The 20,483-nt window shown below is 37.0% G+C and overlaps 1 protein-coding gene across 4 annotated transcripts in view; it reads right to left on the reverse strand.

The window, feature by feature from the left end:
* col12a1b (collagen, type XII, alpha 1b) overlaps positions 1-20,483 on the reverse strand; it is a 171,379-nt gene that overhangs the window by 130,052 nt on the left and 20,844 nt on the right. For 3 of the 4 annotated variants that reach the window (XM_039748035.1, XM_039748034.1, XM_039748032.1), the window contains exons 6-13: positions 17,587-17,850; positions 16,946-17,110; positions 15,563-15,736; positions 14,975-15,265; positions 14,265-14,867; positions 7,643-7,915; positions 4,859-5,131; positions 3,843-4,115 (exon numbers count right to left, since the gene is read on the reverse strand). The exons of the other annotated variant lie outside the window; for it this stretch is intronic. In XM_039748035.1, the coding sequence (XP_039603969.1) occupies positions 3,843-4,115; positions 4,859-5,131; positions 7,643-7,915; positions 14,265-14,867; positions 14,975-15,265; positions 15,563-15,736; positions 16,946-17,110; positions 17,587-17,850 (2,316 nt within the window). The remainder of the gene's footprint in view (positions 1-3,842; positions 4,116-4,858; positions 5,132-7,642; positions 7,916-14,264; positions 14,868-14,974; positions 15,266-15,562; positions 15,737-16,945; positions 17,111-17,586; positions 17,851-20,483) is intronic. 4 annotated transcript variants of the gene reach the window in all.

The following is a 20,483-nucleotide window of genomic DNA, read 5'->3' on the forward strand; positions in this document are numbered from 1 at the left end:
CCTCTGTCTATCCACCCATCTATCTGTTTTCTGAGCCATTACACTGTCATAAGAAGCCAGAATCTACTCCGACAGCACAAGACACAGTGTAGGAATCAACCTTGAATTGGAAGGCCCTCCATCACAGGGTATATCAATGCTCACATCTACACAATGTCAAATAGAGTTAATTAAGGGTCATTTATTAACCTAATACAGGTTTCCAAGGGATGTGGGAGGTGAAATTTAATATCTGACAAAATCCCATGAAAACGCAAGGAGGAAGCTGAGACACAATACAGATTGAGTCCTGACTGAAATGTAAAACAGCTGCAATGCAAAAGAGTCAATCACTATGTGACCCTGAACACAGAGATTAGCATCTGAAGTGATTCCATAACTCAATCTTTCCCTACTACAGTTTTGGTTTGGATGAAGAATTTCACAATAACCTTAAAAATGTTTATGAATGGCCATAGCATTTGAAGCTTATGAGACTGTATTCAACTAAATGTTCTGGCAATATTATAAAAATAAAGATTTTAATCAATGAATCCCTTACACTCAACTATAGTGTGGGAGGCTCTTTGCATTTGACATTAGCTGAGTCAAAGATTCTGGGAGCTTTATGTACAGTCTATGGCATGATTAAGACTAAATAAAGACAGTAGGTCTTATTGTCTTACAGCAGTCAAAAAAGTCTCTGGGAAATGCCAAGGTCATTCTTCTTTGCGAATGTACTGTTCACCACAAATGGCGAGTGACGACACTGAACTTCCGACAGAGACACATATCCCTTGTTCGGCTCTGTGTGGGAGAAATTTTTCTCTGCACTTGACTGCATAAACTATTGTGATTTATTGAAAACTTAATGGTAAACAAATGTCAGCAACAATTATCACTCTCCAGTCTGTGTAGGAGTGGCATAAATGTCTAGTGCTGTCATGGTCTTGCTACAGCACCTGGTACATTTCCTGCATTTATTTATGTTCCACTTGAAAATTGGAAGGTCATAATTTACCATACAATAACAGCTTTTAGCACTTTTGTTTCATTTTAGAGAGTGCAAAACAATGCAGGTTTAAGTTAAGTGGGCTCTGTAAACACTGAAGCAGACTTTAAAAATGAGATTGCAGAACAGAGTGATCATTCAGATGGTCAAGAGCTATTTCTCAGCAGTGGGTTAGACAATAAATATTTTAAGAATGTGTTCAAATAATTTTCCTAAAATTCAGAAGCTTTGAAGTAAAGCTATAATGCCATTGTTTATGCTTCTTAAAAATGAAATATTACAGAACATCATTAGAGAATGCTTGTTTTATATTTAGAAAAGTATATGAAGCAATCTGATATCTAATGACATGCTGAATTTCAATGGATTATTCTACGTGTGTGTTAGTATAGTGATGTCACTTTATAGGAAGGTTTCCCATAAAATAACATAATATAATATTTTCAAACATTCTTAATTCGAATTCAGGGTCAAGAGGGATCACAGTCTGTTCCTTCAATAATAGGCGTAAGGTAGGAACTATCCAAATACAGTGTGCCAGTCTATCAGTAGGACCCTCTGACACATGTAACCACATTCACTTGGGGCCAATTAACATACATCTGGCATTAAACTACATGACTCTGAATCATAGAGCATGTCACAATTAATACAGTGGCTGGATGTTGTCACGAGGATGTAAGATTACATGACTAAGAATAGAAGGGGATGATAGATCGCTTGACTCCTTCACAACTTCTCTAGTAAAGTTTTCGATTCCCTGTTGTGCCATAAAAGTATCACAAGGTCAACACAATTTGGTAGCAAATAATAGTGGAGCATCTTTCTTCTTTTCCTACTCTGTTATGGTACAACAAAGATAAGAATAGACATGGATATTGGCTCCAAAATTCTAGGAGTCTCACTTCTGTTTGACCGGATAAGACCATCCATTTTAGGCTGTTTCTTAAGTCTACCATTGCTCTTTTCTCCTCTTGTTTTCTTTGTAGATTTGCATGGGCTTTTTTCTGTTTGTTAGTAATGTATGCATAGTCAATTGTGAGAGGTAGTCAAGAGAGATGCAACATCTGTGCAGATGGGAATAAGCATTGTGGAGCAAGTAGATAACTGCATCTTCCAATCCAATCTTTATCCGATAGGTAAACTTCAGTGGGTCTTAATGGACACAAGTGTATGCATAGAGTTCAGAACCACTCTCTCAATGGTCTTCATGAGGTGAGACATAAGGACTACTGGTGTGTAGTCATTAGGTAAATTGGTAGCCCCTTACTTTTGTTTTGCAACGATTGTGGACTCTCAGAGGTTTATTTTCTCTAATAGGTAAAGTCAAAGGGACTAGATAGAGCTAGTCCTCGAGTGTTTATTGCTCATGCTGACCAACTTTGCAGTATCCTCTGATACCAGCATAGTTTGTTGCTAAGGTCTCAGAGAGCACAACTGCTGCAGAAAAGCATCCTGCATAATGCCATCCTAAAGAAAGGGGCTACCACTTTACCTAATGACTATACTCATGAAGACCATTGCGAGGGTTGTTCTGAACTCTATGCATACACTTGAGTCCATTAAGACCCACTGAAGTTTACTTATCAGACAAAGATTGGATTGGAAGATGCAGTTATCTACTTGCTCCACAATGCTTATTCCCATCTGCACAATTTTGGCTGCACTGTGAGGTTATGTTTTCTGCTTTCTCTTGTACTTATAGTATCATTCAGTAATCTTTGATAAGGATTAATCTGAGATATATGCAGGTGGATGAGCTTATACAGTTCTGGATAATGGACCATCTGCCTGACAGACCACATTTGGTGAGGCCGAATGACTTTATCTCTGATGTACTATAGATGTGAGCAACACTAAATCACCTCAAGGAAGACTCCTGTCACCTGTTCTTTTCACCCTGAACACCTCAGACAGCAAATACAACATCACATCATGTCAGTTGTGATATTTCATTTGAAGATTCTGCACTAACAAGGAGTATTGACAAGTGGGGTAAGACAGACATACTGTAAGAGTCTGGTGGAGGACTTTGTTTTTTGGTACAAAAAGACTGACTACTACTCAACATCAGAAAAACCAAGGAATTGACTATTGACTTTTGTTGTACCAAAAGAGGCTATGCTGAGTTTCTTTCCAGGCAGTGGATGTGGCTGTGGTATAATGCTTCAAGTTCCTGGGGATCCACATCAATGATTGACTGGATTGCTCTAGTAACACAAATGAACTATATAAAAATGGGCTTCACAGACTCTTTTTTTTTCCTTAGGAAACTGCATTTGTTTAATGTGGGTAGTGACATCTGCTACATGTTCTATAACTCCATGATAGCCAGTGCAATGTTCTATGCTGTGGTCTGCTGGGCTGGTAACATTACTTCAAAAGAGGCCCACCAAAACAACAAGCTAATTAAGTAGGTGAGCTCAGTTACTGTATGTGATGCACTCTTGATCCACTGGTGGCAGTAGTGAAGGAGATAATGAAAACAAAGCTTATGGCCATTATGAGCAATGCTGCACACCCTCTCTTTGATACACTATCATTAAGTACTATCAGCCAACTTATAATTCAACAGAAGTGTGTCAATAAACCAAACTGGAGCTCCTACATACCTATGGCAATGCCTCACTGTGACTTCTCTCTTATCATTAGCCAAGTCAGAATGTTTTTATTCTTTTTGCTATCTATACAGTATCTTTGTTGTTTGCTATAATATTTCTTGAGTTTCGGTAAAAATGAAAATTTGTCCTTTCCCCTAAATTACCCAAATAAAGTGCTATATATCATAGATCAAACACTCAAATGTTTATGGAACTATTATGGATCAAATCCCCAAATTAATAGATTTTACCTTCTAAAGTTTTTCCCTCTCCAATGAGTGGCTCTCCAAATCCTGTTGAGTAGCGTGCACTCACAGACAAGTCGTATTCAGTGTCAGACTGCAGATTTTTCAAGAGTGCTGTTGTAGCATCTCCTTTTACTGTTATCTCCTTACTCTCTCCTCCTGCGCTGGGCTTGTACGTAATCCTATACTGCAACACTCTCCCTGGAGCTGCAGCCCATGCTAGTCTCATGCTAGAGGTAGTGAAGTCAGATACTCTTAGGTCTCTTGGTGACCCTTTAGCTGTACACAAAAGGAAAAAAATACTCCTAATTAAGAAAACATTTTAAATATTATTAAGATGTACAATTCACTACTGAGATTTAGTACTAGGGTGTTGTACCATGTTAGCCATTATGAATGTAGTAATGACACCTTTTATTGGCTAACTAAAAACATTACAATATGACAGCTTTCGAGGCAACTCAGGCCCCTTCTTCAGGCAAAATGTAATCCAAGTCCCTTTTTTTAATAACTGTAAGTATGAATTCATCAATCGATTTTCAAACATGCTCAATCCATCCCTAGATGGACAAGGGGCCAGAGCCTGTCCATGCAGTACTGGTTGCCAGGTAGGAAACAGCTTTGGACAAGGCATCATTCCTCTAGAAGACAAACACACTCACTCAAACCAGTCCAATTCATAGACACAGACATCTTTGGGATGCTTGAGGAAAGCCAATGCAGAAATGGATAAAACGCCCAGGCACAAATGGATGGAACATGAAAACTTCAACCAGATATTGACTAAGCCAGGAATCTAACCAGGGCCAGTAAAGTAGCACCACTCACTTTGTGTCTGTGATTAAAATGAAACTAGTAAACTGTTTTGTTATCCCTTAATGGTTTAGAGAATGTCATTAGAAGTGATTTATTCAAAAAATATTTTAAGAGTTTTACAAAGAGTTGTAAGTTTAAATGAAGGTTAAGTAAAAGCAATTGCCATTATTTAAAGCAAATTACATGACAGAACCATTGAGTTTTACCCTCTTTAGTTGTCCCAGTTGTCCCCATTTCTCTTCCAATTCCAGAAGCATATTCTGCAGCAACTGAAACCTGATATGTAGTCAGCGGGAGTAAATCTTCCAAAACAATTGATGTCTCGGCCCCAACAGTGGCTGCATATTTCGTCTCTCCTCCTCCAATGGGAACATATGAAAGTCGGTATCGTTGTACATTCCCAGGAGCCGCTCCCCATGTCACTCGAAAACTGTTTTCAGTTTCATCGGACACTCTTACATTTCGAGGAGACCCTTGTTCTAACAAACAAATAAATAACTGTTAAGTGTCTTACTGATTAATTTTTGCTGTAAACTGCAGCTGACTTGAATGCATCAGAACCACCAGTTGTTAAAAAATGTGTTATGTGCTGTATGTGTAAAGATACTGTACAGTCTTAATTTTATGTTGTCCACCGTTGCAATTTATTTACATAGTAACCTCATGTTTAAGCTGATTATTGGACCATTTACATAATATTTAATTGAAATAGTTGAATATAGTAAGTAATTACACAATTAAACATTGATGAACAATTAGAAATGCACACTGTACCTGCCATTGTTATTTTAAAAAAGTTTTAGTTATAACAAGGAACAATTTTTTCTTTTTTTTTTCAATTCATTTTGCATATTTTTTAGATGCTTTTGAATTAGAAAATGAGTTATGCACATCTTAATATGCCTTCTTCATTATTTGCTTTTTTTATGATTCACTATTATTGGAGACAGTTTTGGGACTGACAAAGTTGTGGTCTTACAGAAAGAATCATTACACTGACCAGAATATTTTTATAGATCAAGCTAGAACTATGCTTGTGCAAAGTAATCTGTGCAAAAGGCCTTGAACTGAAAAAATCAAAAAACCTTTGAGTGAGGACCAATGTTCTAGTTTAAGTGAGAAATTACACTATTATCACCTAAACTCACGGCAATTTAGCAAGAATTCATCCGAAAGCCAACCCCTTAATGAGCACCAAGTTATTTAGAGAAACCTTGACTAACTGGAGGTAAAAAGCCAGAAATTAAGTAGAAATAGGTATTGAAGTTGAGAGAGCAAGGCAGAGCTGGAGTAAGTAGAGAGGCTGCAAAGTGGACCAGCTATTGTGCCTGATAGAAAGGACGATTCACATAATTAAGGAAGGCTCTGGGGTGCACTTGTGGTAACTACTTTATTTATTTGTATTCTCAGCCTTTCTATATTTCTATCTTATATACTTTTTTTGAATAATAAATCTTTATTTTTGCCCTCATAAATCTCATTTTGTATATTTATATATGTAAATAATATTGATAGGATCATTATTGTCTTGTGTACAGAATATGGAGAAATTCCTACTTGCATGTGCTAATTAGCATGCAAAATACAGATGCAAATATACTGTAGCTCATATCTGGCCATCATGTGGCATTTACAGCAACTTTAATAGTTTCTTGTGCAGGTTTTATTTGTTTATGATCCTCAACAATTAGTCGTTCCCCTGAAAAGGAGAAACGTTTTTAATATTTGTGAACATGTTCGTCATCTGACATCTCAAATAAAGAGCTGCAAGGCTGATAAATTCACCCTTAAAGGTCAGGTGTACCATTTGAACTTTGTTTTTCTTTGTAGTCATGTGTATACCAGAAAGCAAGCCAAAAGCCGCACACCACATGCATTAAAAAAACATAATTGCAGTACATTTTTGATGGCCAAATTACAGCCAAAATCTGTGGTTGACATCATTGTTCTTCATAAAGAGAATCCTTCATCCAAGAGCCAAACAGAAGGTATGCTGTTGTAAACTGAACATACTGCACAATGTATATGCTTCCTAAATTAGGAACAGACATTTTGTTGAACTCTAAACTAATCAGAAAGTGCTGTGCAGCTGTTCTTTATGAAGCGGTAGAATTAGATTAGAGCAAGCTGTTTAGCCACACCTTCATTATGCTAGTGTTGACAAATTCCAGCTTTTTCATACAGTTCTATGGCCACTCATGATCTCTGGAAGAGCAAAAATGATTTGGTGCACTGTATTTACAACGACACTCTTGATCAAGCCATATGTGTCCAATTTTCCTGCAGGTTAATTAAGTTTTCCACTTACATGGACAGTGTATTTTTAGCTCACAGAAATAAAACACAAACCATTTAACTTAACTCGAACCATCCATCTTTTTCTGTTTTCTATTTAACAATTATAATAGTAGTTCTGCTAATGGCAAGGTTCACTGCTAGTTGTTTACCTCTGTTGCTGTCTTCTCTATTAATTTGTCCATGTCTATAATGGCACAGTTATTAAACACTAAATGGAGTGGTGGAAATACAGCATTTTATGTAAAAATATTTTTATTTTTAGAAGTTACCAACATATCTTGGGTTGGGGTTGAATTCTGTTCTGTTGCTTTCCTTTTATAACTTTCTGATATACACACACACATATATGTATTTTTTCTTTTCATTATTGTTTTCCTAGTTTTATAAAGTCATATGTTGTATAAGTTCAAATTGCTTGTATGCAATGTTAATTTCTTCAGCTATATTAAAATTACAAAAAAATAAGTTACAAAAATATTAAGATAAATATTTAAATAATAACCATATCATACACCAACATATATTTCTTCGGAACAAGCTCTTCGAGATAACAAGGAGGACATAAACATCCATGAAGAAATAAGCCAAAGATAAGAATCATAATCAAGGCACTATCACTGATGCACCAGGTTAGACATTTTCATTTCTTAGTACATGTGCTTATTTAAGAAAAATAATGTAACTGATGATACCTTCCAGTGTTGTTTCCTCTCCTTCAAGCGGAAGACTTTCCCCATTCTCATACTGAGATAAAACACTGACTGAGTATTTCGTTAGGGGTTGTAGATTCATCAAAACTGTTGAGGTGGTGTCACTTGGAACAGAAACTGTGATGGTATCTCCACCTAATGTTGGCTTATATTTTAAAAGGAAAGATTCTACTCTGTCAGAGTCAGATAACCAGCTGGCACGGAAACTTCGAGATGTGATTTCAGAAAAGGTAAGATCTCTAGGTGCCACCAAAGCTGTAAAAAAGAAAAAATTCAAAAAGATCAGTCTAGATGTTGTGTTCACAATCACTTGTTCACTAATTAACAATTGATTTGAATATGATACATCTGTTTTTCAGATTTTGGAAGTTTGCTGTTTCCAAAGTAACTTATGTTTAAGTTTACTCCTGAAGTAAAAACAATTAGTAAATGTAACGATAATGAGGTAAGTGTGAAACATTATTATTTTAACACATATTAAATCCATCTATCTATCTTTTGAGCCCGTTTAAACCCATTTTTGGTTTGCAAAGAGCTGGTGTGTACCTTAAAATTATTGACCACAGGGTTACCAGTCATGGATGAGATGTCAAGCTATCACAGGGTGCACTCATCCTGGGTCAATTTACCTATGTCATCCTGGCACATTGGTGGGATGTGAAAGAAAAACCTGGAGTACCTGCTCTGATGCAGTAGCACTAACTGTGCACCATTATGCAGTAACACAAATATTACATAAAAAGTTTTTTTTTCAGCCTTGTTAGCATTTGATATTAAATATGAAATATTAGATATGGGACATTCTCAGAAGATATCCAAAGAACACATTGTGTATCAAATAATCATGAAATACTTAAAAGATAGAAAAAGAAAACCTTATAATAGTGAGATTTGAACATTCAAGATCTTCATTCTTTTGTCCATACATTGTTAGCTTCTTAGTCAGATTTGACAATGTTGTTTTATCTTACATAGATAGATAGATAGATAGATAGATAGATAGATAGATAGATAGATAGATAGATAGATAGATAGATAGATAGATAATGAAGATGCCATGTAAAATAGATAGAAAAGCAGATACTTTATTGATTGCAAGGGGAAACTGCAGTGTTAGAGCAGCCAACACGCAAAAACCATACAGAATATACTCAAGATGAAAGTTTTATGCCTGTAGACAAGCCTATATTCAGCCACTGGAAACATCCCCTATCTGAAATATTTCCAGATGCATTTTCTTCTGAGAAAATGTCGCTACTTAATTTTTTGCTTCTGAAAGCTCCCAGCAGGAATCCGTACAGTGTCCTGGAACTCTGAACTGACAAATTTCAGAAATGAATACTTCACACTTAATTGTTACTGTGATCTGCCAAGTACCCTGAAGTCAATTTTCCACATACCATCTTTTCCCTGTTGCCCAAAATTATAATAACAGCATCTGGGTTTTGCTGCATGACTTTATAACTGTGTAAAAGCTTATGCCATTACTTTTGAAAGTGGTCTTGTGTGCTTGCCATTTTGGCCACATGAATCCTAAAGGAGAAAAAGCTGTCAGCATTTTTGTGTGCTGTTTTTCCTCACTACCACTACAATGTCAGAATGGGCCTCTTTTGAGTTTAGCACAAACTGTTCCATAGAGGATGCAAGATGGTGTGGTTTTGATTGAGTTTGTTTACAAATGGCAAAATTAATATGACTTGTAAATGCCATCAATGACCCCAGTCATCTGAGTCATGCACTCTTCAGAGTATTACCTTCTGGCAGGTAATACCATAGCATCAGGTTATGGATCTGTGGACCCTGAAATAGCTTCTTCCACCAAGCTGTTAAGATGCTAAAGTCTGCCAAGTGTCTGGTAGTAACCCTAACCCTAAGCTTTCCTTCACATTCATGCTACTTTTCCTTCATCTCCACACTCCTTTACATTACAACTATTTTGTGTCATTAGTATGCATTGTATAGTGTATGAATTGTCATTATGTCTGTGTTTACTTATTTGATTAGTTTATTTTGTACAATGTGTGGCTATTGAATTGATACTTAAATGCATTTATGTGTATACTCTGTTGTGTTAATCTGCACTCAAAGTAATTTTACTCTGTTGCTGTGGACCTTGCACTCAAGTTTCTCACTCAACTGTACAATTCTGTTAAGTGATGTGATAACAGAGTGAAATGACTTGAAACACAGGTCAGTGTGGTCAAGCTGATAGAGGTGTTTCAGATTAACTTCTTCAACATTGCTGCATCCAATAGACATAACAAAAATAATGTAATCTCTTTTCTTTACAGCCATGCTTAAGCTTGAGGCAAATTTATAAATAATGACTAAATGACATGTTTATTGTTGTTTCTTTTTTATATTATAATGGTTCTTGAATTTAGTATTACACCTCTGGTAAAGGGCTGTTATCCTGAAAAAAAAATTGTGTTGTGATATTAATTTTTGTCCTTCTTTTGTTACTTTGCTTTGACCTAGAAAGGAATCAAGAACCACTTCTTTAAGAAAAAATTGCTTTGCAGCAGGGCTGGTTCTAACATTTAGGCAAACTAGGTGGTTTCCTAGGGTGGCAAAGTTTAGAGGATGGTGGCATTTTTCTACATAATACCAACCCTGACATACGAGCATGTGCACTTAATAGAACTGTCCATCTCCTGTTAACACTACTAAATTGTTTTACTTTATATTATTTTTGGATACTTGAGGTGTTTGGTCTTAATGACTGATGAGCTACATCAGCTCTTTATGGATGGCGTTTGAAGTCCCACAAAGCACAGTGGCACTCTTTATGCTGAACATCATTAATTCTTGATTTTGTTCATTTGCAAGTTCATAGTTTTACTTGTGTTCTTTATCTATCTATCTATCTATCTATCTATCTATCTATCTATCTATCTATCTATCTATCTATCTATCTATCTATCTATCTATCTATCTATCTATCTATCTATCTATCTATCTTATTTTCCATCCTTATTTCTACATTGATACATATTTTCCTTTCAATTTGTTCCTTTATTTTGCAAGCATCGTCATTACAAGTGATTTAAAAGGGTCATTTATGCCCCAATTATAAATTATGCCAATATTTAACCATGACAAATGAGGAACAAAAATACTGTAAGCAATCTCTTCTGAACTACTGAACTGGTCAGCATTATTATGTTGTTTTTTTTTTGTTTGTTTTTCTTTTTACTTTCTCGTATGCAAAGTATAGGAAAAGTATTGTAATCGTCCAAAAATTCGACCTTGAGGTTTTGATGAATCTCAACGTTTTAGACCTCCGAAAATATCTTTTTTGGAGTTATGTCTGTGTGTCTGTCTCTGTGTGGGTGTATGTAAACACAATAACTTGAATATTTCAGGAGCAGTATGTCAGGAGTGTTTTGGAGGTGAAAACCGTGTTAGACACTGATTATGAAGCTGGAAACTGAAGGTGTGATGATAAAAGTGCATATGCCACGCAAGTTGGGTGTTAGATAGATGAGAAAGGAGATTTCTGAAGTGAGTTGGACGAGGTGATGGACAGTGTACCCAAGGGACAGAAAGTAGTGATTGGAGCAGATTTCAATGGACATGTTGGTGAAGGGAACAGAGGAGGTGAGGAGGTGATGGGTAGGTATGGTGTCAAAGAGAGGAATGAAGAAGGTCAAAGGATAGTGGATTTTGCAAAAAGGATGGGCATGGCTGTGGTGAATATGTTTTTTAAGAAGTGGGAGGAACATAAGGTGACATACAAGAGTGGAGGAAGATGCACACAGGTATATTATATCCTATGCAGAAGTGTCAATCTGAAGGAGATTAAAGACTGCAAAGTGGTGGCAGGAGAAAGTGTAGTTAGGCAACATAGGATGGTGGTCTGTAGGATGACGTTGGAGATCAAGAAGAAGAGGAGAAGAGGGAGGGCAGAGCAAAGGATCAAATGGTGTAAGTTGAAAAAGGAAGACTGCAAGGTTGAGTTTAGGGAGGAGATGAGACAGGCAGTGGGTGGCAGAGAAGAGTTACCAGATAGCTGGGCAACTGCAGCAGAAGTAGAAGAGTGAGAGCAAGAAGGGTGCTTGGTGTGACATCTGGACAGAGGAAGGAGAAAAAGGAAACCTGGTGGTGGAATGGGGAAGTACAGGACAATATACAGAGGAAGAGGATGGAAAAGAAGAAGTGGGATAGTCAGAGAGATGCAGAAAGTAGACAAGAGTACAAGGAGATAAGGCGCATGGTGAAGAGAGAGGTGGCGAAGGCTAAAGAAAAGGTGTATGATGAGTTTTATGAGAAGTTAGAGACTAAGGAATAAGAAAAGGACCTGTACTGATTGGCTAGACAGAGAGACGGAGCTGGGAAAGATGTGCAACAGGTTAGGGTGATAAAGGATAAAGATGGAAACATACTCACAAGTGAGGAGAGTGTGTTGAAAAGATGGAAAGAGTACTTTGAAAGGCTGATGAATGAAGAGAATTAGAGAGAGAAGGTTGGATGATGTGGAGATAGTAAATCAGGAAGGAGGAAGTAAGGACAGCTATGGAAAGGGTGAAGAATGGAAAAGCCGTTGGTCCAGATGATATACCTGTGGAAGTATGGAGGTGTTTAGGAGAGATGGCAGTGGAGTTTTTTAACACAGATTATTTAATGGAATCTTGGAAAGTGAGAGGATACCTGAGGAGTGGAGAAGTGTACTGGTACCGATTTTTAAGAATAAGAGAGATGTGCAGAGCTGTAGTAACTACAGGGGGATAAAATTGATGAGCCACAGCATGAAGCTATGGGAAAGAGTAGTGGAAGCTAGGTTAAGAAAGGCAGTGATGATTAGTGAGCAGCAGTATGGTTTCATGCCTGGAAAGAGCACCACAAATGCAATGTGATGATGGAGAAGTATAGAGAAGCCCAGAAGGAATTGCCTTTTGTCTTTGTTGACCTGGAGAAAGCATATGACAGGTTGCCTCGAAAGGAAATGTGGTATTGTATGAGGAAGTCAGGAGTGGCAGAGAAGTATGTACGAGTTGTACAGGATAGCTATGAGGGAAATGTGACAGTGGTGAAAACTGCAGTAGGAGTCCCGGAAGCATTCAACGTGGAGGTGGGATTACATCAGGGATCGGCTCTGAGCCCTTTCTTATTTGCAATGGTGATGGACAGGTTGACAAACGAGATTATACAGGAGTCCCCTTGGACTATGATGTTCGCTGATGACATTGGGATCTGTAGCAAGAGTAGGGAGCAAGGAGACTCTAGAGAGTTTATGCTAGAAAGGAGATGAATGAAAGTCAATAAGAACAAGATGGAATACATGTGTGTAAATGAGAGAGAGGTCAGAGGAATGGTGAGGATGCAGGGAGTAGAGCTGGTGAATTGGGATGAGTTTAAATACTTGGGATTAACAATTCAGTGAACAGGGACTGGGGAAGAGAGGTGAAAAAGAGAGTGCAGGCAGGTGGAATGGGTGGAGAAAAGAGTCAGAAGTGATTTGTAGTGAGACCAGTTATGTTATATGGGTTGGAGATGGCGGCACTGACCAGAAAGCAGGAAACAGAGCTGGAGGTAGCAGAGTTAAAGGTGCTAAGATTTGCACTATGTGTGACGAGGATGGATAGGATTAGAAATGAGTACATTAGAGGGTCAGCTCAAGTTGGATGGTTGGGAGGCAAAGTCAGAGAGGCGAGAATGCGTTGGCTTGGACATGTGCAGAGGAAAGATGCTGGGTATATTGGGAAAAGGATGTTAAAGATAGAGCTGCCAGGGAAGAGGAAAAGAGAAAGGCCTAAGAGAAGGTTTATTATTATTGTTAGAAAGATAAACTGTGCTGGGGCCAGCATTCTAAATCAAGAATATACAATATTTACTGCTCCTTTTCCTGTTCTAGGTGCTTTGTTTCACCCTCATTACATTATCCTCGAACTTAATGTGTAAACTTACACCTTCCAAAAGAATTCACAGTACCATCATGGATTACAATTCATAAATGCATGTTAGTTGTGATGTGCAGTAGGTGTTGGTGCCTTTGTGCCTATGTTCACACAACTAATAGAGATGTTTTAGGGTTTGCATGTCACCTCTTCTGTAATCAATGTGATTAAGTTTTGATCTTGTCTAGTATAGCTTTTTTATCCATTCTGTGTATATTATGTTCTGTTTTGGATCAAATGCGGCAATAATGTGTTGAGGGCTACTGTGTAATAAGGCTTACTTCAGTTAAACCTAAATGTTCAGGAATGTTTTTAGTAGTGAGAGGCAAATGCATACATGAGTTCAAGTCCTGGCCCAGTCAATGTCTATGCAGAGTTCACACACTCTCTCAATGACTGTAGGGTTTTTCTTCATGTACTTTGTACTTCACATTTCACAGACATTCCTGAAATGTACATTTAAGGTCAACTGACAATGCTAAATTGGCCACATGCGACTGAATGTGGCCTGTAACAGATAGATGCTCTTTTAAGAGCTAATACCCGCCTCGTGCCTGATGTTAAACTTATATAAACAGACTTTAGAATATGTGAACGGATGGAAGTGTCATCAAGTTTTATAATGGTAATAGAAGGTAATTTCTAAGGTAGTTTAAGTGGAATTAAATTTAACTTTATCAGTGTTGAAACACAAATGAAATACTTACATCTGCTTATAATTGCATGTAATTCTTGCTCAATGCGTAAGCAAATTGATTGAGTAAGCTCTGTTGATATCCTCTGGAAAGCATCAAAGTCTTCAACTGTATATACATGAGTATCAGCTGGAGGGTTAGCAATGGCTTCCAGTTCAGACCGAACAGCATCTTTCACACCAACCGCAAAGATTTCCACATCTGTATTTCGAAGCCTTGTAGCAGGATCTTTAAAAGCATCTGAAGATTTGCCATCAGTGATCAGAATCATCACTCTTGGGACATTTCTTCTGGCACCTTTGCTGGCAACAAATATTTTTTCTCGCACATAGGTCATTGCTTTTCCTGTGTTGGTAGAGCCTCCTCTGTAGGGGAAGGAGCGGACTGCCTTAAGTACAGCATCGATGCTCTGGTGTGTGTTCAAAGCAAATTCAGTGTAAGGATCCCTGCTATACTGGACAAGACTAATCTGTACCTTGTTTGGTCCAATTTCAAAGCTTTTCACTAAAACTTCCAGAAAAGCTCTAACTTTGGCAAAATTAGTCAAACCAATACTATAGGAGCCATCAACTAAAAGAACAACATCAGCTTGCACATCCACTCCAAGTGTACACTCTGTTGAAAGAAACACAACAATGCAAATTGAGTTTAATTATGAAAACCCAGATCACTTTATAATTTCAGTTTTAGCCAACAGAACAGGTCATTTATCAGACACCTACCTACAGTTTTCTTGATAGGCTGAGTTTTCTCCATTGCCATTGCAGGCTCACTTGGTGTAAGCCCTTTCAAAGCAAACAAGCTGATCTGGTACTCTGTGTCAGGAGACAGATCTCTTACATTCACTGATGTCACAGTAGGTTGTACATACAGTTCCTGCCTCTTGCTGCCAGCAAGCATTGGGATAAGTTGCAGCTTATAGCCCGTTATCTGCCCTGGGGATGCATCCCACGTGACCTTCATTGATCTGGATGAGATTTCAAGAACTTGTAAGTTGGATGCTGGCTCCACAGCTGAGAAAACATTGAAGAAGGTTTGTAACACTTGGTTAATAAAACGTAAAATAGCCATCCATAAAGGAGGGGAAATCATATAAATTATGTTTGCATTATTGGAAGGAGCTAAAGGCTTTGAAATTGCAGAAAATATAATGTTATCTGATTCTGGAAATTATTTTACCACCTTTATTTTTTTTGGGGGATAGCAATTTAGGTGAAAGAAATAATGTTTGTTTAGGTTAATATTGGTTGGTCCAAAACTATGCACAATCAATGCAAGTTCAAAGCATAAAAAAGCTGAAAGAACCTCACCTTCCTCTCCGCTGACAAGCTCATTCAGCTGTTCTTCAATTCCCGAACACACTTGGGAAGCTATCTCACGTTGTACTGTCTTAATTAAGTCAAAGTTTGATACACTGAAGACATGCTTGTCATAAGGACTTGAGGACATCATCTGCAATTCTTCAATATCTGCAGCTTTGATTCCTGTATTGAATTAAAAGAAGACAAAACAAAAATGTATTGTATTTATGTGTCCTTGTGTAAAATATACTGTAGCAGGGTTAAAGGTTGTTGCATGCAGTTGTGATGTCTACTCCCTACCATACTGAAAAAGAGGGACTGCAGCTACAGAAATACTTGGTTGACACTGTAGGCAAAGTGAAAAACTGTTTATTATATACTATATGGGAGGACTGGTCAAGATGAGCTCACACATTTGAATCTAGCAAGGAATAAATTTGCAGCAGAATGAATATGTTGCAGTGTATAGGTGGGATAATTAATGAGTGAAGATTCAAATAAAATAAATTGTTAATGACTTCTTCTGAGCCCAGGTCAAAGGGATAAGTAAAAGGAACATTACAAAATGACATATTGACTGTCAGTGAAAGTGAGTACACTACTATTAGTGCTAAGAAGAATAGGAAAGTTTAGCACTGCTGCCTCTCACATCATAGCTATGAATATCTGGGCTTGGTTTCGGATTTGGGCCCTATTGGAGTTTCAACTGTTGCCTTACAAAATCTAGTAATTTAATTATCAAATCTAAACTGATCCAGTATGAGTAAAAGTGGAATTGTATGTAATGCGGCCCATAATTAATAACCATTACAATCTTGATTATTGCCTTGCATTCATTTTGGCTGCTGTAGGTTGGCTCACCGTTCAACTACGTAATAAAAACAATTTGGGAAATGGATGGATGGATGGATGGATGGATGGATAGATGGATGGGGTATTGTTACCTGAAGCATCTATAGTGTGTTAGCACAGTAAATTAAAATAAAGGTTTTTCCTCAATGGTTTATCATTAAAAACATAAATAACATGATGTCTTGTACTGTCGTGAGGGCCAATTCTTTCTGCAGTTTACAAACTGCAGCAAATTTTGATATGAAATTATGTGGATTATGGATTTGACTACAATAAGGGAAAATCAATTTTAAATATCTGACTGAAAATGACTATGGAGCATTGCTAGCAGATGAAAAAGATGTCATAACACATGGAAAATAAGAAAAATTGTAGCGGCTGATTTAAGGATGGAGCTTTACTTTCGACTATTGAGGTATCATTACTGGACCTTCATGGTCTTCATCCTGTGTTGATTGGCTATATTTACTGTACAATAATGATGTCAGCATGACATGTATCTTTAAAAAAAAGAAAGAATTACTATTAGTCAACACCCACCTAAGGTAAATATTTCAACCCCAATATTTCGCAGCCTCTTAGCATTGTCTTCAACAGGATCTTGTGATTTTCCATCAGTTATGATTATTGCTACTTTCGGAAATCCTTTTCTGGCTCCAGCAGCCTCTGTGAAAGTGTTTTTAAGTAAATAGTCCATGGCGTCTCCTGGAAAAGAAGAAAATATATACAAACAGTTTTGATTAAAAGGTAAAAAAGCATAACTGTCTTTTCTTTCCATTTACCCAAACAGCACCCATTACTCCCATAAGAATTGTAGGAAATGCTACAGTGCCTGTCACACAAAAATAAACAAAGTAAATTATAGTGTGAAAATACATTTTTATCATCATATCTACGTTCTTAACAGAAAACACTGTAATTTACAATTTATACTGGCCACTTCACTTTGTAAATATATAAAATAATTAAACTTTTAGATAAATTAACACATAATATATTTCATGCTTTGCTGAATGATTCATAGAAATGCATCATACTATTTATAATCTTTATCAAATAAGCAAAATTATAACCATGTGACAATAAAGTGTAATTTGTTTATCTAAAAATATAATAATGCCACATATGGGCAAAAATAATGGAAAGAAAGAGTAGTATGTATTTTAAAAAAAAATAACTACCTGTCATTGTGTTTCCTCCTTTGTAGGGAAGGTTATTGATGGCTTTCAGAAGCTCTCCCTTCTTGAAGTACTGGTTTAAGTTGAACTCAGTCCTGGTGTCTGTGCTGTACTGTACAATGCCAACTCGTGTTTTTTCTTCGCCAATATCAAAAGCAGACGTGACCATGGCAATAAAGCTGCGTATATGCTTGAAGTTGTCTCTGCCAACACTCCAAGAGCCATCCACCAGAAACACAATATCTGCAATAGTGCTTTGGGAACATTCTGAAACAAAAATTGTTACAAAATGTGATATTATTTACGACTGTTTCCTAAAAATCATCAGCACATTTCACATTATCATGTTCTTCTAGACTGGGGGGAAATATTAAATACAGTTGATACCCCATTGATACCAAGTGCTTCAAGTATAAAATGTCCTTACGCTCAGACATGTGTGTAAGCAATTTTTTAGGCAAAAGTTTGAATTTATAAAACTAATACTTTGAAAATTATTTTGAAGTTACAGATGGTTGAAATTTTCCATAAGTCCTACACAAACTTTTTTTGGGATTGACTTTTTAGAGACTCCAGGCAGCAAGGTAACAAACTGAACAGAAAATCTTCTTTTACTGCACCTTTCAATGAAATGTCAGTCATATCCTGATGTTCTTTAACCAATTATATCACACTTACTTAATTGACATGTTCTCTCAATACATTGGTTAATTAACATTAACACTGGTTAACAGCTAATGCATATGCATAATGTTGATTGCCTTAGTGTGCAGCCTATCTGTTTTGCCTATAAAATGTGTGCTATGTGTGGTGTGCAACATAACTGGCAATGGCAGTGTTAGCCCTTTGGGAGGCTATTACCAATGATAGGCTATGCAAGGACTATACAGGGATCACAATGATTTTTGGCTTATCATGAAGACTGGCTTATAAACCAATTTAGACATCTTAGAAGTATCGTTTTGGAGTTGTGAAGCTGAATTTGGAATCAATATTCATAGAAATCACATAATCCCTGTTTCATTACAGGTTTTAGCAACTGTTACTTTTTTATTTCAAAACTCCAAATCCTTAAAGACTATTTTCAAACTACATCACAGCAGGAAAATATTTTCTTACACATTAAGTTCAAATTTTCTTCACAGTCCTAACCCTCAAGACCACACCAATCCATCAGTTCCTTCCACCTCTACTTAGCAGCAGCAAAACCCCAATTTTCAATATCGCTTTGAACTCTTCCTCTTATCTCTTACATAATGCATCCCATAATTAATAACCAAAATGTATGTGTAATCAAATTCCCACTTGCCGTACTTATTCCCAATTTAATCCATTTTATCAGAAACAAAACCAAAAATACCTGTCGTTTTTTGAGCTTCTCTACACCCTTGTCCCTTAGTACTAAATCATATTACCAGTGCACCAATACAAAGACTGCCTGAAAGGACTGCCAAATGTCTTTCCATAAACACTGTAGGGTATTTGGCAATGGGCATTTTTCAATGTGAACTGGCTGACTAATCAGAATTCTCACAGTCTTCCCTGATCTATATGCCATGCTATCTGAATGGGACGGTGTAATCAAGATGCTACCCAGATACATCCAATTTCCTTACAGCCAGGGTTAGATAGCTGGAATCAAAAGGTAATTTGCCACGACTGCTGATTTTCTTAATGTAATCATTACAATTGACTGCATATATGTTGTGATAAAGGCACCATCACAGAACGAATTTGCTTTTGTAAACTGAAAGCATTTTCATTCAATTAACGTACAACTAATATGTAATTTCAAATGAAGTGGCTTTATTTTAATACCATCCATACACAGTATTGAATCATACATTGTCACAAAATAATGTTCCCTAGAACTATGGTGCAACAAATTGTATTAATAGTGTGGGGTGGTGGTAAAGGATTTGGACTTCCAACCCTGAGGTTGTAGTCTAAATACCACTAATAACACTGTGTGACCATGACCAAGTCACTTCACCTGCCTGTGCTTCAACTGGAAAAACAAAAGAAATGTAACCAATTCTATCTCTTAAATGTAACTTGTAAGTTACCTTGGATAAAGGTGTCAGTCAAATAATAAGTAATAATAATAATAACAAATACAGCTGCAAGACAAGTGGAGAACTATACTATAAATAAATAAATGCTAAATGAGTAGAGAGTAATACACTGAAATTAATAGTAATAAATAAATAAAAATAATTAAATAAGTAATCACAAGAACTAATAATAAAAACAACAGTAGTGACAAATGTAATGCATGTAAATAAGCTACTAGGAGCAGATCTGAAGGGAGAAAGCATAGAGTGTCAGAGTCTAGACTACCAAGGGGTAGAAGCTGTTGCAGAACCGGGTAGAATTGGTTCAGATACCACAGAACCTTCTGCCAGATGGAAATGGGACAAAGAGACTGTGGAAAGGTGTGGGAGCAGTCCTCCATGATGAAGTGGGCTCTGTGAATGCAGCACTTAATAAAGATGTATTTAATGGAGGAAAGAGAGGTCCTAATGACCTTTTCTGATGTGTGCACTACTTGTTGTAGGACTTTGCGGTCTGAGACCCTTCATTTTCCAAACCAGACAGTGACACAAGCAATTAGAATACTCTCACTGGAAGAAAATGGTGGGGGGAAGGTAGTCTTGTTTTCTTCAGCTGGCAAAGGAAGTGGAAAAATCACTTTTTTGTCTAATTCTACAATTTGATGTACAATGGAGTTTGCTCAGGATGGTCTTTCTTGAACGTGCCAATCATCTGTTTTGTCTCATCCATGTTAAAGAGAGATTGATGCACTTACTCCAGTCTGTCAATCACCATATCTCCATTCTGTTAGTTGACTCATCGCCATTGCTGATAAGACCTACTACCATTGTGTTATCAGCAACTTA

The sequence above is a fragment of the Polypterus senegalus genome, chromosome 3 (assembly GCF_016835505.1).
Source record: "Polypterus senegalus isolate Bchr_013 chromosome 3, ASM1683550v1, whole genome shotgun sequence".
Lineage (NCBI taxonomy): Eukaryota > Metazoa > Chordata > Cladistia > Polypteriformes > Polypteridae > Polypterus > Polypterus senegalus.